General features: G+C 41.9%; 1 protein-coding gene and 1 long non-coding RNA gene across 6 annotated transcripts in view; one reads left to right on the top strand and one right to left on the bottom strand.

The window, feature by feature from the left end:
- MIA2 (MIA SH3 domain ER export factor 2) overlaps positions 1 to 19,537 on the top strand; it is a 60,423-nt gene that overhangs the window by 36,313 nt on the left and 4,573 nt on the right. For 3 of the 5 annotated variants that reach the window (XM_081207503.1, XM_081207506.1, XM_081207507.1), the window contains 13 exons: positions 888 to 992; positions 2,537 to 2,659; positions 3,891 to 4,014; positions 4,999 to 5,045; positions 6,286 to 6,376; positions 8,728 to 8,866; positions 10,119 to 10,220; positions 11,579 to 11,639; positions 13,455 to 13,490; positions 16,529 to 16,596; positions 17,170 to 17,252; positions 17,615 to 17,746; positions 19,208 to 19,366. In XM_081207503.1, coding sequence (XP_081063629.1) covers positions 888 to 992; positions 2,537 to 2,659; positions 3,891 to 4,014; positions 4,999 to 5,045; positions 6,286 to 6,376; positions 8,728 to 8,866; positions 10,119 to 10,220; positions 11,579 to 11,639; positions 13,455 to 13,490; positions 16,529 to 16,596; positions 17,170 to 17,252; positions 17,615 to 17,746; positions 19,208 to 19,366 — 1,270 coding nt within the window. The remainder of the gene's footprint in view (positions 1 to 887; positions 993 to 2,536; positions 2,660 to 3,890; positions 4,015 to 4,998; positions 5,046 to 6,285; positions 6,377 to 8,727; positions 8,867 to 10,118; positions 10,221 to 11,578; positions 11,640 to 13,454; positions 13,491 to 16,528; positions 16,597 to 17,169; positions 17,253 to 17,614; positions 17,747 to 19,207; positions 19,367 to 19,537) is intronic. The other 2 variants (XM_081207505.1, XM_081207504.1) reach the window with 2 other exon arrangements.
- Positions 15,799 to 16,522, bottom strand: LOC308596193. The gene is made up of 2 exons (XR_014012398.1): positions 16,383 to 16,522; positions 15,799 to 16,009 (listed from the first exon to the last, which is right to left on the bottom strand). It is a non-coding gene; the product is annotated as an uncharacterized lncRNA (long non-coding RNA).

Genomic DNA, 19,537 nt, shown 5'->3' with positions numbered 1-19,537 from the left:
GACCTCACCTAGAGTACTGTGTCCAGTTCTGGGCACCACAATTCAAGAAGGACACTGACAAACTGGAATGTGTCCAGAGGAGGGCAACCAAAATGGTCAAAGGCCTGGAAACGATGCCTTATGAGGAACGGCTAAGGGAGCTGGGCATGTATAGCCTGGAGAAGAGGAGGTTAAGGGGTGATATGATAGCCATGTTCAAATATATAAAAGGATGTCACATAGAGGAGGGAGAAAGGTTGTTTTCTGCTGCTCCAGAGAAGCGGACACGGAGCAATGGATCCAAACTACAAGAAAGAAGATTCCACCTAAACATTAGGAAGAACTTCCTGACAGTAAGAGCTGTTCGACAGTGGAATTTGCTGCCAAGGAGTGTGGTGGAGTCTCCTACTTTGGAGGTCTTTAAGCAGAGGCTTGACAACCATATGTCAGGAGTGCTCTGATGGTGTTTCCTGCTTGGCAGGGGGTTGGACTCGATGGCCCTTGTGGTCTCTTCCAACTCTATGATTCTATGAGCAGAAAGGTTCGTACCTGTTGTTTATTTTGGAGAGCATCGTGTGTTCGGCAGGGGAAAGGTGGGTTCTGTGAACATAGTTCTATATCTCTGTGCCCTCATCCACAATATATCTTAGTGAGTATCACTCAGTGGAACATAATTTTATGATATGGCATTAGGATTGGATTGTAACAAGACTAATGCCTAAAGGAATTGATAGAAATAACAAAAAATGTAAATGTGATTCTATGTATATACTTATATTATATTTAGATATGTTATGATATGATATGATAGATATATAGATATATATTCTATAAATATATTATCTATTATATTATACTTCTATGTATATATTTATATTAGCAGCTTCACTGTCCTTTATTTCACTTAGGCCAAGTCCACATTAAAAGTATATGAGATCAACAGAGAGAGATTGAAAACATCTGTCCAAGATGCAATAGCTGAAAACAACCAACTTCATGAAAGTGAAAAACAGGTATATTATTTACACTGTGTAGTTTTATAGAGTGCCTTTTAGGAACACTGTATCCTCACTTTAGAATAATTTATGACTTTAAATATTGTTAAGGCTCCGGTTTAAATTATTAGGTAGTTTAATGAAAGTTGGAGGAAAAGTGTGATAGTCCACAGACTGCTATAATTTATGTGACTTTGCCTTCCATGGAGTAAATCAGTTGCAACTTCTATGAATGGTTTGATGTTCCGAGCTGCTTGGCATTTCAGTGCATTTATTAAGACACAGGCCTTTTGGCGGGGTGTGTGTGTGTATGTGTGTGTGTGTGTGTGTGGTTCAATTGCTTCCTTGCCGTCAGAGTGGTTGGATGCTCTTTGGTCTTGGAGGGTGTGTTTCCTTCAGAACTCTCTTCTTTCTCTTTGTCTTCCCTATACAGTGGTGCCTCGCAAGACGAAATTAATTCGTTCCGCGAGTTTTTTCGTCTAGCGTATTTTTCGTCTTGCGAAGCACGGTGTCGGGAAAGTTTTGGAAAAGCTTCAAAAATCACCAAAAACCTCAAAAAAGGCTACCACACTACGTTCTATGAGTTGCTCCTTGAAGTCAAGTCGCAACTGTATTAACGGTGTTAAGAAAAAGGAAACAAACTTGCAAAAAACGCAAGACGTTTTCGTCTTGCGAAGCAAGCCCATAGGGAAATTCGTCTTGCGAAGCAGCTCAAAAACCGCAAAACCCTTTTGTCTAGCGAGTTTTTCGTCTTGTGAGGCATTCGTCTTGCGGGGCACCAATGTAGAGGCTTTTCTAGATTGATGTGCCTGGGACAATGTCAGGACAGTATTTCTGAGCTACTGTCTCAGTCAGCTTTTAATAACTTGTCTCACCACAGATTGGATCCACCTCATATTTCCAGCTTGGGGATGATTAATCATAGGCTTGGGTTGTGTTCTGGTAACATGAAGCTGGACTTGTTCCACTTAGTCAGGTTTTATGCTTTAAATCTCTAGCTCTATATTTGCTAGAACATTCTGGGTTATATCATGTTGTGTCTCTCAAGCTGATGGGAAGTTCTTTGCTCCAGTAGAGCCTTCCATCAGCGGAATGGGAAGGAAGGCAATTTTGTTGATTTCCCTTCCTCCCTGCAGACCCCTTCTGCCCTCTTACACTATTCTAAGGGCTTCCCGCCACCCAACCATTCTGAAGCAGATTTCGCAGGGCAGGTTTGAAAAATTGCCTCCCTTCCTGTTCCACTGATGGAAGGTCCTGTCGGAGCAAAAAGTCTTTTATTAGTGTGCAAGACACAATTGGATGCAACCTTATATATTCCCATGCTTTTTTAAAACAGAAAAAGTTCAATAAAAATGATTTTAAATTTCATGTATAGCAAAAGAACAGCTGTCAAAAATTAGAACATATGAAATGTCAGTTAAAATACAAAATATTCAGCTCAATGAATTTTGCTGTATGTAATGTTAAGAATTTAGGCCAGACCCTTTAGAATTAAATATTATGAAATTCTAATAACTGGTTGGTATAAATTAAGTACTGAACTTCCTAACTTTTGTTTCCAGCTCTTAAAAGAAGCTGAAGGACAGAGTGAACAATTAAGTGAGTTAAATGAACAAGCAAAAATGTTAGAAACCTCAAAAGCAGGTATGGAGGAGACTCTTAAAAACAAAGAAAGTCAAGTCAAGGTAAAATTAAAGATTTATTTATTATATTTATATCCCAACTTTTTTCTCAAAGGAAGGTTCTCCTACAACAACCCTGTGAAGTAGATTAGGCTGAAAGGCAGGGACCGGCCCAAGGTCACTCAGTGACTTTCATGACCAAATGGGGGTTTGAAACCTGGTTTCCCAGGTCTTAGTCTAACACTTTAACCACTACACGCTGGCTGCAGCTCTTGCTTTACTTTATTCATATAGATGTGTGAATTCTGTGCATGCCTAATGTCACCTGGCAACAGGAGGAAATTTGTTATTTATTTTGGGGCTCTATCATGGGAAAACTGCATCACATTTTAAAACAGTAGGAAGGGCTCTTGAATTCTAGGGGGGGGGGGGAGAGAGAGAAAGAAGGGGGAAATTCCAAGAGTTGCAAGAGAACCAATTTTATTATGTATATAATTCCCTCCCTCCATCCTACCCACAAAGTATTGCTTGGTGTACTTCAAAATCCTGCCACTCAACAACAGCTTGCACTCCTCCCTTTGGGAATATTTGGAGAGATACACATGCGTCCCTCAGGCATTGATAACACTGCTTGGAACTGTGGTTGCCTTGTAGCTTCATTGATTCCTATGGGAGTCACTGGTGAAAAGCTCTAGGAGGGAGCATGGTAGACTGGTATGTTTGGCAAGTTGCTAAGCCCTTTTGCTAAGGCTGAGATGTAGGGTTATCTGCTTAAACTTCTTGGAGTCTTCCCTCCTCTCATATCAAGCATTCCATTCGTGTAAGTGAATGGGAGAAAAGGCCTAGGCAGAAAACTAGGGCCATAATAGTTCACTGATTTCTTTAGGCATCTATCCACATCCCTCCAAATTCCTCAAAGGGCAGTTTCCAAATAGCTTTAGTGGAGGTTCAGGTGGCCTTTTCAGAGACCAAGGAAGCTAGTGGTCAGATACAGATTTGCAGTGCTGGATAGAGAGAAAAACCTGCCTGCAACTTTACTTGGGGTTCTGGAATTCTACTTGTATTGAGTTTACAAGAGGTCTAGCTACCACAGTAACGCATGCTGTTGTAAAAGTTTTTCTCTTAGAAGTAGTCCACATGGAACAGGAACTATTCCTGTAAAACACTCGATATGAAAATACTGTTAAACATTCAATAGGTTTATTGAATGTATATGAAATGAATAAAATCATGAATTTGCTTTGTGAAGAGCCAAGGACTCATTTGTGCATCTTGTTTTATAAATATGGTATAGTCACTGACAGAGTGCTTGTTGAAGATGAAAGACTGGAGCTGTACATTAGATGAACATGCTGCTGCTGAAGACAACCATTGGGATAATGATATAAAGACTGAAACAGAAAATGGGGAGCACTTAGGTAAATCATTAATCATTTCCTACAGAAAGGGAAGGAAAAGAGAAATGATTTCATTTTCAAATTCTAGAATTGTCACCTGTTCTCCTCCTTAATATGTGTGAATCAACTACATACAAGGAATTAATCAAAATCTATGGCATAGGTATTAATAGGCAATAGCCTGTTGCATTCAGTGCATAAAGTGGATTTTCACCAAAGCTTTATGTTGACATATGCTAGATTTCTCTGTGCTGCAGCCGACTGCTCAATGTAACCCCTGAAGTTAAAAAACAAAAAACTTAGAAAAAGACAATCCAAGTTGTTGAGACTCTAACCCAGGGGTCTGCAACCTTTAAGACAAAAAGAGCCACTTGGACCCGTTTCCGAAGAAAAAAACAACTGGAGCCGCAAAACTGGGAAGGTGACGTCGGGACGGTGTGTGACTAACGCACGCACCGCCCCCATGCGACGTCACAGCCAGTACAGCGCCCGCCACAGTGGGGAGTGTCGAGGCACACAATGCGCCTCCTCCCCTCGCTAGTATCCGCCCCGGAGCCGCGGCAAAGGTGTAAAAGAGCCACATGCGGCTCCGGAGCCGCGGGTTGCAGACCCCTGCTCTAACCCCAGGATAACTTGGCAAAGCACAAACTGGTCTGACAACCACTGCTCCTTCTTGTCCTTAGCCTGAGGATAAGTAGCCCACATGAAAAGGTCAAGGAACTTAATTAAGCCTGAGGAGTGTAATTCTCGCATTGGATTGATTACACATTTCAAACGCATTTCAGAAAAACCGTTTCTGTAAAGCATTGTTAGATGAATAATGTCCCTATCCCCTCCCTCTTGAACTCACTGCTTCTTACAAACAATACAACTGTTTTTAAAACTTGGGCAAAAGAAATCTTTCCCACTTAAAAAGCAATACTGTGTTTTATAAATAAATAACAAAAAAAAAGTTTTCTGTGATTTGTCGATTTTTTCACCTTCTCTTCATTTCCCTTAAACCAGATGATCAGGAAAAACGAACTGTAGAGAAGTTGATTTATGCTGCGAAGGTAATACTGTGATTATTTTCTTTACTGGTTTATAAAAACTTTTGGGGGGGGGGAATTAAAGCAATTTTAAAAAAAGTTCAGTAGAAAATATCTGCAAGCTTTTTTTGGAATGATAGGATCCAGAGTTGCCCTTTTGTGAATGAAAGAGTTTCTTCCATGCATGAAGTGGGCTGAGTTCCAACTAACTAGACAAAGGAAGAGAGACCACTTTAACTACTGTAATTTTTCAATTTCTGCTATCTACTGCACCACCTCACGTACTGTCCCAGAGGGGCTGCTGGGAGAAGGAGGAATTGCTGAAATTTGCCTCCGCCAGCAGAAGCAGCCTATGAGTGGAGTCCTGCTCATAAGAACTCTGGATTCAAGCCAAAGAATTATTTTAATGGTGTGCCTCTTTAGTATATGTGATGCACTGGGGTGCTGCTATTGCTTAACTATTGCCAGGGATTGGCAGGGCTCTGATGAGTGTGTGATGGAGGCAAGGGGGTTAGAGACTGAGACAGCAGCCCCCCCCCCAGTGATTTATGGTGTTTGGTGCCACCTGTGAGGCAGGGGGAAGAGGAGAGGAAGGGTTGGAGGAGTCAGAGACAGAAGTGGGGGTGCAGGACACGTTGGAAGCGTAGAAAGAGGCTGTTCAGGTGAGGGGCAGGCCGGTCCAATCCCTGCCATCCCCTGCTCTACTGTTTTTTAGAACCAGGAGATGCTTGAAGAGGGAAGAGCAGCAACAACATTTGTGCAGGAGAAGTCTCTGGTTGTGTGTGTGCACTCCCATCAGATGAGGGCACATAATTCTGGGAGGGTCTGTGTGGTCCCACTGTTGCTTTAACTCATTAAAGAAGTGAGCATCAACCAATTGCCTTCTTTGGCTAGGTGGGTGCAGGACAAGTATAGAATGCTTCCTGGCTTTGCCTTGGCACATGATTTTGATTTACAATGGGTGCGCAACCTCCCTTTAGGTACCTACTGTTTTTGCTGTGATATATTCTTGGTATAGTGTAGTGATGTTATTGTTCTGTTTATTTTAAATGTCTGTTTTAATGATATACTATGTGAAACCAGCTTCTGTTGTGGTTTGGAGGAATGGTGGGGTGGGGGGGGGGAAATCAAATACATAAATAAGCATTGCAGCCAGAAAGTGATCCAGAACTAGATAAAGATTCGATTTAGAAGTGCAAATGTACATCAGTAGCTTCTTTTGCAATTATGATTTGAAATAATTTATCTTTTTTCTTTGATATAGCTAAATGCTTGTCTAAAATCTATGGAATCAGAAGTAAATCAAATCTGTTCAAAGCTGACAGATGAAAACAAAGCAAAAGAGGAACTTGCAGGTAATGATGAATTCTTGATTTTTAATTATTATTATTTTAAAAGGAAGAAGAAAGCTGTTTTCTGTTACGGTTTTAGGAAAATCTTTACTTTTAACTGAACGAAGCTGTAAAGATAATTAGAAATCTCTTAAATGATCAAGGTTCACTGAAGTATAAGGTATCTTGAAAAAAACCATTAAAACGAAGAATTCAATTTTTACACAATACCTTGTTGAATTTATGATGCCATATCCTTCATGGAGCGCCTCAGGTAGGTGTTTTTTATGGCTTGGTGTGATCTCTGAATGGGTAAATCATGGTTGTAGGAATTGTTCCACTTTCAGAGACTGCCACACTGTAGAGATGAGAGATTTGTAAATATTGAAGAAGGTTGCATACTGTATAGAAACAAAAGCAGCCATTTTAATTTGCTGTCTGTTCTATTTTTTTCCACTCCGCCCCCCCCCCCTGCGCTCCACTTCAGAAAGGAGAAACCATCCCAGAGACAATGAAATGGGTTGAATCTTGTTGAGGGGAGTTTGTGACAGGGGCAGCCTTACCATTAGACAGAGTATGGTGCAGGCCCAGGGTCAGACATTGCTGCTGCCACTCACTTATTACACACACGCAAACACACACTCACACGCGGACACCAGAGGTGTGTTAGTAGTGTTCCTGGTGCTGCTGTAGCATGGGAACCAAACTTAGCTCTTAATTGCAGTTGCCATCTTCCATGTTTGATTACCCAAAATGGAATGCTCAACCCAACATTGTGTCAGACATTGCATTTTGGGTAATTTAACTTGGCTGGTGGCTACTGCAGATGGGAGCCAAATACTAACTTGCCTTCCATTAAAAAAGCACTGCTGCTTCCCATGACTTAAACATGCCAGGTGGCCTGGTGGGGAAAGCCATAGGAAGCTGTCTTATACAGTGGTACCTCGGGTTACACCCGCTTCAGGTTACATACGCTTCAGGTTACAGACTCCGCTAACCCAGAAATAGTGCTTCAGGTTAAGAACTTTGCTTCAGGATGAGAACAGAACTCGTGCTCTGGCGGCGCAGCAGCAGGAGGAGGTCCCATTAGCTAAAGTGGTGCTTCAGGTTAAGAACAGTTTCAGGTTAAGAACGGACCTCCGGAACAAATTAAGTACTTAACCTGAGGTAGCACTGTACTGATTCAGATCATTGGTCATACTGAGTCAGACCATTGGTCCATCTAGCTGAGCATTGTCTACATTGACTGGCAGCAGCTCTCCAGGATTTCAGACAGGGGGCTCTCCCAACCCTGTCTTGAAGATACTGGGGATTGAGGTGTGAGGTGAGTGACCGGTGGTGACTGAGGAAATGTGTGGCTGAGGAAACACTAAGCAGGGGCAACCCACGGAAATTTGAGGCAACTGCCTCAGACAACTAATTTTGGGTGTCATGAAATGGCAACAGGCTGTTAGTTATTTCACGTATCATTACAGTGGTACCTCGGGTTACATACGCTTCAGGTTACATATGCTTCAGGTTACAGACTCCGCTAACCTAAAAATATTACCTCGGGTTAAGAACTTTGATTCAGGATGAGAACAGAACTCGTGCTCTGGCGGCGCAGCAGCAGCAGGAGGCCCCATTAGCTAAAGTGGTCTTCAGGTTAAAAACAGTTTCAGGTTAAGAACAGACCTCTGGAACAAATTAAGTTCTTAACCTGAGGTACCACTGTATTGCATTTTTAATGTCAGGGAGCTGGGGGAGGTGTTTCCGGGGGTTTTCCAGAATAACTTGCCCAGCTGTGTACACTATACACTTTGACTGGGTAGTGGGTTGGGTTGGGGGACAACACAGCTGTTCTGTCTCAGGCAGCAAACTTGGGCCAAACCGGATCCTGATTAGGAAGTAGAAGACACCAAAACCAAAAACCAAAACCTGGATTTCTATGTATTACATGGCCATTATCTTAGTAGATTGAGATGTGGGGCTTGTTACCTGGGAAACTGTTGATGCTGACGTGTGGTATTAGTATTAAAAAGGATTTTATTTAGCTATGGTGAAGCTGTCCTGTGCCTTATTTCCCTCCTGTCTGTGCCTCAGCCCATTTGGTCCAAACATATTTGTCCTGTGAAGGAAATCAAAACAAAATTTGGTCCACAAATACATGTGAAAGGGGAGGGGGGAAATGTATCCTTTTAGTGAGATTTCAAAGCATTTTTCAAAGTGACTGGAGTTATTGTACAGGGACATAATGAGGTTTTACATCTCTTCCAAACTCCTTCAGAAATCATTTTTCTTTTCAGCATTAGAATACTGTATTCAGTCTTCAATATTTGTTTCCTTTATCGTATGGGTTTAACATATCAGTTAATTGTAATTAACTCTTGTGACAGAACGCATTGAAAATCTACAAAAGGAACATGTCACGTTGCATTCTGAAAATACACACTTTGAAAGCGAAGTTCAGAAGCTTCAGCAAAAGCTTAAAGTCATGACTGAGCTATATCAAGAAAATGAAATGAACCTTCACAGGTATTGGTTGTGGTTGATTTGTTGCTTGATACATGAATCTTTGTTTAGATAACAGAAAAATGATGTTATATGTAACTTGAGCCTGCCATTGTCTTCAACAATTATACCCTTGTCTTGGCACTGGGACCTTGCTGCCACTTCTTGGTCTATTTGCTTACTACTTCATATGGTTTCTAATACCATGTTTTTAAACAACTCCCAAGCATTTTGGATTGATGTGGCCCTCTTGACCTTTTCTTTCAACTTCCTTTTTACCAATCCCCTCATTTTGGGGGTGTTTCCTCTTTCATAGCCAAATGTGACTGTGCTGGATTTTCTTGGCAATTGGCCATTTTCATGTATGTGCATGAATAGCACTATGGCTACTTCACTTAACTGGCTTGCAACACTTACACCTTGTACCAAGTTCTGTGCACCACTCAAGATAAAAGTCCAGGCTTGCCGTCCCTCTGTTTGGTTCCATGACACAGTCATTTAGGATATCTAGGTAATTTACTGCTTTGTCATGGCTGGAACACATATGTAGCCAGTCTGTATGATGCTAGTTGAAGTCACCCATAACTGCAGCATTCCCTCTTTTGGATTCTTCCTTGATTTCATTCTTTTATCTTAAGATCCCCTGAGCATTTTGATCATGGGGGTGCTAGCACTTCATCAGTGCTAAATTTCTCTTGGGGACCAGTTACTATTGTTAGCAGATATTTACCGGCAAGTTCTTCACAAATCATTTTTCAGAGCTACTGCTGCAACCTTCAAGGAATAAATTTGGCAAGTTCTGCTATAGCCCAGTCCTATGCATGTTTGCTCTGAACCCTCAGTGAGGGTGGTGCTGTGTTGAACATTCTGTCTGCACATGTGTTGCAGCTTGCCAGATGGAATGATCTCTCCTCTCCTACCCACATGCAATGTTGTCTCCATCCCTAGCCAATTTGCATGGGGGGTGGGCAGAAGCCCCATTTGCACAGGGCTTCTACTGACAGGGATTCTTAGCTGATTCACACCTTGAGAAGCCCTCTAAGTATGCACAGGGTGGCACAACCTTTAATGTATTGAGTATTTTAACACCATTTTTATTGTTGCTTACGCTGCTTATAATTAAGGATCAGGCTACTAGGGCAAATGGAAGTTACTGTACGTGTCAGTGTTTGTTTTTTGAAATGAGCTTCAGCCCTTTGTGGATGTTTTCTTAAGATGACTAGAAAACAGTTGAGTTGTGGCTAATGAAAGGCTTTGTTTCTTTTATTTTTCAAAGGAAATTAACTGTAGAAGAAAAAGATCGTTTACAGAAAGAAGAAAAGCTTTCCAAAGTTGATGAGACAATCAGTCATGCTGCTGAAGAAGTGAACCGTTATCGGTAACTGTGGATTTCATTTGGTATTTTCCTCTGTTGAATGAACAAAATTCAGTGGAGAATTAGACCTAGCATCTTGAAACTTTTGAAAAATCAGAGGAGTCGTATGGAGTAGTACCTCTAATCAAGTCAGTGAAGCCCCATTACAGTAATCACAAGTGACTCAAGCCCCTTCTCATAGTGTTTTGGGTGGAGAGAGTGGTTATCAGAGGCTTGGATCTGAATGTATCTTCCTTGAGTAGAAAGGCAATTCACCAGATTATGCTGCTTTCCTCCATCCTGCTGGAGCCCACTGTGTCCCACCCCACCTGAATTCTAGATGATCCCTTCATCCTAAGGAGCCAGGAAAGCCCTGTTACGAAACTGGAGTTCTGCTCATGCTTTTCCCAAACCCACCCAGAACTTCCCCTAAGGGGCAGGCAGCTTTAAGGTAGCTTTGCAGAGCTTGTGGGTCTTGACAGTCACCAGATTGACTGGATAGGTTATCCCCTTTTTAAGGTGCTAGATATTCTAGTGTCCCTTCTGCATCAGTGTTCTAATCAAGGGCTTGTGGGAGTGGTTGGGTGCAGAGATGCCAAAGAAGGATGTCAAAACCGTCAGAATGGTCGGTTCTAGTGCTTTATTAAAAGAAAGGTGCAGACTTAACAGCAAATCAGCCTGCTAGGTCTCCCAGCCTTTATGAGATTGACATTGAAGTAAGGAGATGGCTGTCTGCACCCACACAAACATTCATACATGCTTTATAGACAAAGCAGCATACGTTTCTCAGCCAGGACTTCCCTTCACTCCACCTGACCAGATGAGGGCATAGGTGGCAAATGCCCAAGTCTTACAGATAGTTGCCCTTTCTGGGCCCGGAACCCATCACAGCAAGCAAATTAGCTTATAGCAAAACAAGTGAATCTAAACATATTTGAGCTCATTGCTACAGCTGCCAGTTAATTGTGGGGTTATCTTGACTACCAAGATGACATTTGCAGAGCTTCTGGAACAATTTGCCTTTGGTTCGACACAGCCAGGTTAATACCCTCCCCCAACCTTACAGGGCCTTGTAAATCAATGTAGGCTGCTAAGCTTCAATTGGAAGAGACCCCATTCAATTCCAGTTTTGTCTCTTTCACAACAACAGAATTTTGCAGGCAGCTTGACAAAAGGGAATAGTTCTGCAGGCAGGTTCCAATCTGCTTCAAAGGCTATCTGTTCTTGCCTAACTGGTGCTCTGCCTTCTGCTTCAGTAGGGCTCCCAGTTAGATTAGGTTTGGGGTTGTTGCTTTTTTTTTAATGACATACTTTTCAATGTTACTTAAGGGGTTGTGATAATATCTGGTGTGCAAAATTATCCTTGTATAATTCCATTACAGACAACGAGCAGAAGAACTAGAAGAAGAACTGAAAAAAACAGTTCACTCTTACGAGAATCTGGTATTTATATATATTTTGTTTTCTAAATTAGTACATGTGCTATGTCTACCATGACTGATTTCAGTTGGGTTTACTTCAAAGTATGCTTGCTTAGGATTTCAGCATTATAGCATGATCCTACGCATGTTTACTCAGAAGCAGTCCTTTTTTTCTTATAAAATGTTTAGGGGTACTCTCATTTTGACTCAAGAAAAACACCGTTTTGTAATTCAAATTGGGGGAAATAAATACAGTAAATGGACAGAAGTACAAAGATTCACAAAATGTTTAGGGGTATGCATACCCCTGCGTCCCCCCAGAAAAAAGCACTGCTCAGAAGTAAAATTCAGTTCAATTACTGTAAATTTGCTCCCAGACAAGTGTATAGCAGACTGAGGCTTTTATTGTTATTATTTTTATTATTAATAACATATATCTTAAATGCAGCATCTCTTACCTTTAAAGATTTATTGACTTTGACCACAGGTGAGGAATGTATCCAGTGGGCTAGACCCAAAACTTCCCCATCTCTGTGGGCCATTTTGATAGGTGGATGGGGTTGCCCATATGTCAGTCCATGATGGCCCATGACATCAGGTAATGCAACACAAAAGCACATCAAGTGAACTCCCATTCCTTCCTTCGCAGGTACGGCTTTTCAACTGAAGCAGTGGCTGTGAAGGAACATTCCACCTTTGCAGACATGGCTCATCTTTGAGTCACGGCAGCAAAGGAAAATTTCTGTTTGTGATTTGCTCCTTTTTGCATTTGGCATCATTTTCTTTCTACAGGAGGAGTACCTCTGCTGAGTTTAGTCGTAGCTTAGCGTTACATACGAACGACATTTCCTGGTTTAAAACAAGCTGTTTTAGTTTCTAAATAAGCCAACTTCAAACCATGTGTGAACCCAACCAGTGCTATGTATTTAAGTACTCAAGATGTTAGTTTATATTTGATCAAAAGCATGCCAGATCATTTGCCAGCCCTCTCTCAGCCCCTTGTGGAGACATCTAAGGCCCACCTAAGCTCAGCATGAATAGGAGTGGGATGGGGGAATTCTTGTGTCAATGCATGCACTTTCCTCTTCCTCCTCTTTGGTTTCTGAGGCATGCAGCTGAGAAACAGAGGCATGCTAGTATCTGTCCAGATGGCATTCCTCTCTTGTGCCCAAGACACTTTCATTGGGGTAAAACCCTGGGAACGTAAAAAACAACGATCTTGTTTGCTGTTGTGGATGAACTTGGCAAGAAAAGAAGTAGAGATAAGAGAAGAAACAGCAGGAAAAAATGTGGTGGGAAATGAGAGGAGGAGTGAACAAGCAAGAGCACTGCAGGGCAATGTGAGAGAAAAACAATATTGAGGAAGGCAGAGGGACCTGTGGAATGGAGGCACAATAGAGATAAACATTATGGAGTGGGGAAAGGAGAGAGATTAATAGAAGGTGGGTGTGGAGAGAAAGTGAATTGCCATATACAGTGGTACCTCTGGATGCGAACAGGATCCGTTCTGGAGCCCTGTTCACATCCTGAAGCGAACGCAACCTGCATCTGCACGGGTTGCGATTTGCTGCTTCCGCACATGCATGTGATGTCATTTTGAGCATCTACACATGCGCAAGCGGCGAAACCCGGAAGTAACGTGCGCCGTTACTTCCGGGTCGCCACAGAGCAGAACCTGAAAATATTCAACCCGAAGTTACTTCAACCCGAGGTATGACTGTACTTTCCCACAGGTCATGTGCTAGCGTGGCTCTTTGGAATTGAAAAAATGCATCTTGCCTTTCAGACTGATTTGAGTTCTGCACCTCTGAACTAATGTGGAATTCTCTTTTAACAGGTTAAGTCCCATGAGCAGAAAGCTCACGATAACTGGGTAAGTTGCAAATGCTAAAAACTTGCCAGTCTTTCTGAAAAGTGTGATGCTTTCAAAAGGGGCAAAGACATTTTTAGTATTTTATTTTAAAATATTTGTATGCTGCCTTTGAGAGATTCACCTGGATCTTTCTAATACACTCATTTGCCCCTTGCTCTGCAGTTGTCCCAAAACAACTGTTAGACTGCTCCTTTGAACTCCCCAGGTTTAGCCATTATGCTGGGTAAATTGACAAAAGTTGTTTTGAAGGTTTTCTGTGAGCTGCTATAAATCCAGATGTGCACCTGGAAGCTGCTACCCCACCCCGTTTGTTATCTTACTCATTTACTGACCACCAGCTCCCCAATAGGATTTTTAAATTATATTTTATAGGGCCTTTTAAACTTGCTCTCTTTAAATAAGTATATTCTATCTCCTGATAAAGTCTGGTGCTATTGCTCAGTTGTAGGATTAGCTGCAGGGCTTTGCGTGCTGTTCAGTGGCAGAATTTGTGGCAATTCAAGTTGTGTTTGGAGAAAAGCCACTTTGCAATGCACTTCAGAAAGAACTCTTTCAGGGCAGAGGAAGAATGGAGAAAGGGGGGGGGAAGCTTCCCATGCCCCTTGGTTCAGAATTGTAGGACCATAAAAATACTCCTTTTCATTAGTACCAGTAAAAAATAGGTGGGGTAAATCCAGTGCTTTTTTCCTTAAAAGAATGTTTAGGGGTACTCTCATTTTGACTCAAGAAAATCTCCATTTTATAGTTCAAATCAGGGAAAATAAATACAGTAAATGGACAAAATTACAAAGATTCACCAAATGTTTAAGGGTATGCGTACCCCTGCGTCCTCCCAGAAAAAAAATCACTGGATAAATCTAATTTACCTCAAAAAGTACAAGCTTATGGCAGGAAAAGACTATATCAATATGAGCCCATGGATACTGTGCCCAGTTTCCTCAGTGTCTTATGGAATCTTTTTTTATAGTAACAGTAAATCCGTTCTTGTAAAAACAAATCCTTCCAAACCCAATGCCAATTTTAAAATGTTTGATTTTGCAACACTCTTCTGGCCTTGTTTCAATGCCATTTTAATAAATATTTTGGCTGTTTTTGCGGCTCTTATCTAAGAATAAAACAGTCTGTCCTCTGATAACATTGCAGTAATGGAGAACAAAATGTGATTTCAAAACCCATCTTTCACACAAGACAAAAAATAAACCCTACCCCTCTCTTTCCCATTATAAGGCACTCCAGTTTTATCAAGAGATTCACAGAAATGGAATCCAAGGCTTGTCCATATGAAAGCTTCCTCCAGAGCTTGAATTGGCATGGACTGCTAAAACAGATGGGAAGGGAAAATGTCCCAGCTCAACAACCGTTGGGTGGGATTCAATTAGTGAAGCCCATCAGCAGCACCCCTGGACAGAGACTCCGCACCTCTTCAAACTGCCTTGGGTGGCAGGTGGGAGAACTGGAATGGTTCCTGGGGATCGTTCCATCTGGCAAGCCAACTGCTTGCCCTGATGGAATGATGGAACGATCAGAAGAGCGCAACATTGAATTCCTCCCATTAGTTTGATCTGTACTAATCCTGCTAGACTTGGAGTAGGCAACATCACACTTCTAGATGTTCTAGTTACAGGTAGGTAGCCATGTTGGTCTGCCGTAGTCGAAACAAAATAAGAAAATTCCTTCCAGTAGCACCTGAGAGACCAACTAAGTTTGTTATTGGTATGAGCTTTCGTGTGCATGCACAGCTGTTGGTATCTGAAGAAGTGTGCATGCACACGAAAGCTCATACCAATAACAAACTTAGTTCGTCTCTCAGGTGCTCCTTGAAGGAATTTTCTTATTTTACTTCTAGATGTTGTTAGACTACACAGAGCCAGTGTGGTGTAGTGGTTAAGAGCGGTAGACTCATAATCTGGTGAACCGGGTTCGTGTCCCCGCTCCTCCACATGCAGCTGCTGGGTGACCTTGGGCCAGTCACACTTCTCAGCCCCACTCACCTCACAGAGTGTTTGTTGTGGGGGAGGAAGGGAAAGGAGAATGTTAGCCACTTTGAGACTCCTTCGGGTAGTGATAAAGCGGGATATCAAATCCAAACTCCTCTTCTACACTGCCCATCATCCCAGCCCTGTTGGCCATACTGATGGGCTGATGGATATTGTAGACTTCCACATGGAGGGCAACATGTTGGCTACTCATAGTTTGCTTTCACCAGCTCAACAGCACCGTCTCTGTGTAAGTTGTGGGTGTCAGAGAGGGTGACATTTTAGTAGCTACTCCATATAAGGAGCATGCTAATTAATCTCCAACTTTTATGGGCAAGAGAACGCCATCAATATTCCATAGCTTCTTTGTCTGTTAGTACTCATTGGGTCAAATTGCTAGCGAATAAGAGAGATCAGGATATTTAAAAGCAGGCTTACACCCAGACCCTTGATGGAGTCACAGTGGTCCAGCAGCTGCAAATTGCATTGAAATCGGCAGTCTTGCATTGTGGTCATTGCTGAACACGGAGGAGGGGTACTTCACTTTTAGTGTCATTTAAGCTGTTTCATGGGACGTGGGTGGCGCTGTGGGTAAAACCTCAGCGCCTAGAACTTGCCGATCATATGGTCGGCGGTTCGAATCCCCGCGGCGGGGTGCGCTCCTGTCGTTCGGTCCCAGCGCCTGCCAACCTAGCAGTTCGAAAGCACCCCCGGGTGCAAGTAGATAAATAGGGAGCGCTTACCAGCGGGAAGGTAAACGGCGTTCCGTGTGCTGCGCTGGCTCGCCAGATGCAGCTTGTCACGCTGGCCACGTGACCCGGAAGTGTCTGCGGACAGCGCTGGCTCCCGGCCTCTAGAGTGAGATGAGCGCACAACCCTAGAGTCTGGCAAGACTGGCCCGTATGGGCAGGGGTACCTTTACCTTTACCTTAAGCTGTTTCATAGGCTTTCTAATAGACTGCTGTTCTACGATAGGAGATAACAGTGTTCGAACTTTCAACTGGAAATATTTCTTGTGCTTTAAGGAATAGCAGTATTTAACAAGAACTTTTATTTTTAAAGCTGGCAGCACGGGCAGCTGAAAGGCACCTCAGTGATATAAGAGAAGAAAATGCATACAGTAGACAAAAGTAAGCATTAAAATGTACATACTGAAGAACTTGATTTTGTTGACGTACTGTTGTCACTGAATAATGTGCCGTCGTTCAGTTACTATGTGACACCAGTGATCAGTTATGTGGGTTTTCTGGAAAAATAAAAAACGATACATATGCACAGGCTGATGTGTGTCATCAGCGTATTACAATGGACGCTCGGGTTGTGAATGTGATCCGTACGGGAGGCACTTTCGCAACCCGCAGCACCGCATCTGCGCATGCACAGGTCGCGATTTGGCGCTTATGCGCAATGTGTGATTTAGTGTTTCTGCGCATGCGCAAGCGCTGCAACCCAGAAGTAACCGGTACTTCCAGATTTGGTGCGGTGCGCAACCCGCAAACGCGCAACCAGAAGCATCTGTAACCCGAGGTATGACTGTACTGACAATGTACTCCAAAACTCTGGATTTAACTTTCTGATTTAACAATTAATGCCTGTAATCTATTTCATTAACTGATTTTTACCTTTTTCATCAGTTGAAAAGTTGAGTTCTAGAAAAAAATAGGGAAGAAGTTAGTTTATTAACATGTTCTTCTTTCCTTTAGATTAACAGAAGCAGAATTTAAATTTGATCGTTTGGAAAAGGATCCTTATGCTCTTGATATGCCAGTTAGGGCATTTGGCAGAGGTACAGTACTTTTTAAAATGTGCATCTTGTTGAAGTGTAAAGAGATCATGACTCCATTTATGTATGAAAGCATAGCTGGTCTTTATTCATGCAGGGATCATTTTTATTTCTTTGACCTTTAGTAGCAACAGCATATAGTATTTTGATTCCCATTGTAATTTTTGTTCCTATTAACAATCTGTAGAGCATTTGAAAATTATTTAAAATGACTTTTTTAAAAAAATTCCATGACTGATAATGAAGTCAGGAGGTTGACTTTTCTTTTGTCCCAAATTAGTTTTAAACCTAGGTGAGAAATGAACTATATGTCAGCCCATTAACTCTAACCTGTGAATTTTAGTATTTTGTTTTAACTGTTCCAGAGCACTCCCCATATGGACCCTCACCAATGGGCAGACCTTCATCTGAAACAAGAGCTTTTCTTTCCCCTCCAACCTTATTGGAGGGCCCCTTAAGATTTTCACCTGTGCTTCCAGGTGGTGGAGGAGGAAGAGGTACAATTCTTAAATTTGAAAACTTAACTTTCATGGATTCTCTCTCCTCTTAGTCTATCCCTCCTTTCTTGGTAATGGATCTATCTGTAAAAGTATACTAAAAAGAACCCGGTTAAGAGTAAGCTTAAATTATCCATATAAATGCATTCTAGCGTATAGGTCAGGAAGCAGAAGTATACAGTACCATTATGACTCTATGTTCCAAAAACCAGTGTGTTGGATCTAAAAATGCTCTTTTACATGTGAAAGATGTATTCTGCTCATGGAAGGATTCTTAACAGCACCTACTAGTGCTTTTTGTGAATATCATGAAACTATCTATGCTTCCACTAGTGCTGTCCATCCATTTGTGGAACAATCTATTTCCCCTAGTTTCTGCAGCTCATTACAGTAGATGGGTGCCCAACGCAAAACAAAAACAGAATAAAAGCTTTTTTAAAAAAACCTACTTTACTCTTCATTTTTTTTACCCTCACTCCTCATCCATCTAGCTACTAAAAGTGAAGCCAGTGCCATCTTTCAGATTCAAGAAAGGGAGTTTGAAAGGAAGAGTAGGCCTTTTATATCATTGTAGCAAGAATATTTGAGTCTATTTGTATTTTAGGCTGTTGATCTCAACAGAAAAAAACAAAAGAGTTTTGTTTTTAACTGATATGTATTGACAGCATGTGGTGAATAATCTCAGGAGCTGTTTCTTTTTGTTCTGGCTTTTGTTGGAGAGGATGGAGGAAATATGTCAATTTGCTGACTTGAAAGTGCAACTATACTCAGATAAATTCAGAGCCAGTACAAGTATAACAAAATAGGTGATAGACCAACATAAATCAGTACTTATGAGCCACAGAGTGAGTCAGACCTTAAAAGCTTCTCAACAGCTTGAATAATTAGAAATGAAAACGCTTTAATGTACAGTAGTTCAAAATATTGCCCTACTGGCTTAAAGCGTGTTTTCTCATTTATTCTTCTAAATAGGGGGCAAATTCTCGAATCTTTTTCAGCTGTCTTCTTACTTTAAATATTGGAGATTTAAGAGAGGGGAGAATGTTGCATTTGATGGGTTTGATCAAATTGCTTGGGGAAGAGGAAGCAGAATTGGGCTCTGAGGGAGGAGGAATCTCTGCCAAGATGTTGCCAACACTGATGAGGTTGATGAAAAGACTTCTAACGTTCTTTTTCCTCCCTTTGCCCAGTGAGAGGAATCAGAATATAATGTAGACTTTGTTTCAGGGTTCCTTCCACCCTCTTTCAAAGCAGCTGTCTCTTAGTATTTACTGTACTTTTGACTGACTGAACAGTTGCACCCCTCCTGGAAAAAGAGCACATGACTGAAATTCACCAAGGGAGCCATGTGTGTTATTCTACCACCTTCCAATGTGTTGGGATCTCGTGGTTTGGTACTCGGTGAAAACTGCAATGACGGATGTCTCAAGTGACTGAATCCATTGTAACTTGTTCAATTAGGATCAAGAGGACCGGGGAATGCTGGCATGTATGAAGTTAGTAATGAAAGAGGAGAGTTGCATTCTGACAGGTTATCTGATCCCCACAGACCACCTTCTGACACTGGATCTTTGTCACCTCCATGGGATAGAGATCACAGGATAATGCCCCCGCCTCCAGGTAACTAAACACAGCCCATCATTCTTGGACATTTTCTATTTTAATGGCAATTACAAAATGAAATACTGCTGAGCTCCCTTTTGTTTTGAACCGTGCTGTGACCTCTGGAGGGATCATTGCCAGGGCTTTTTAGGTTCAAGTGTTTGATGTTGTACCTAAGGGATAGCAGCA

The sequence above is a fragment of the Podarcis bocagei genome (assembly GCF_964188305.1).
Source record: "Podarcis bocagei genome assembly, chromosome: 1".
Taxonomy (NCBI): Eukaryota; Metazoa; Chordata; class Lepidosauria; order Squamata; family Lacertidae; genus Podarcis; species Podarcis bocagei.
Note: the sequence above shows the minus strand (reverse complement) of the source record. Positions and strands in the feature narration are given on the sequence as shown.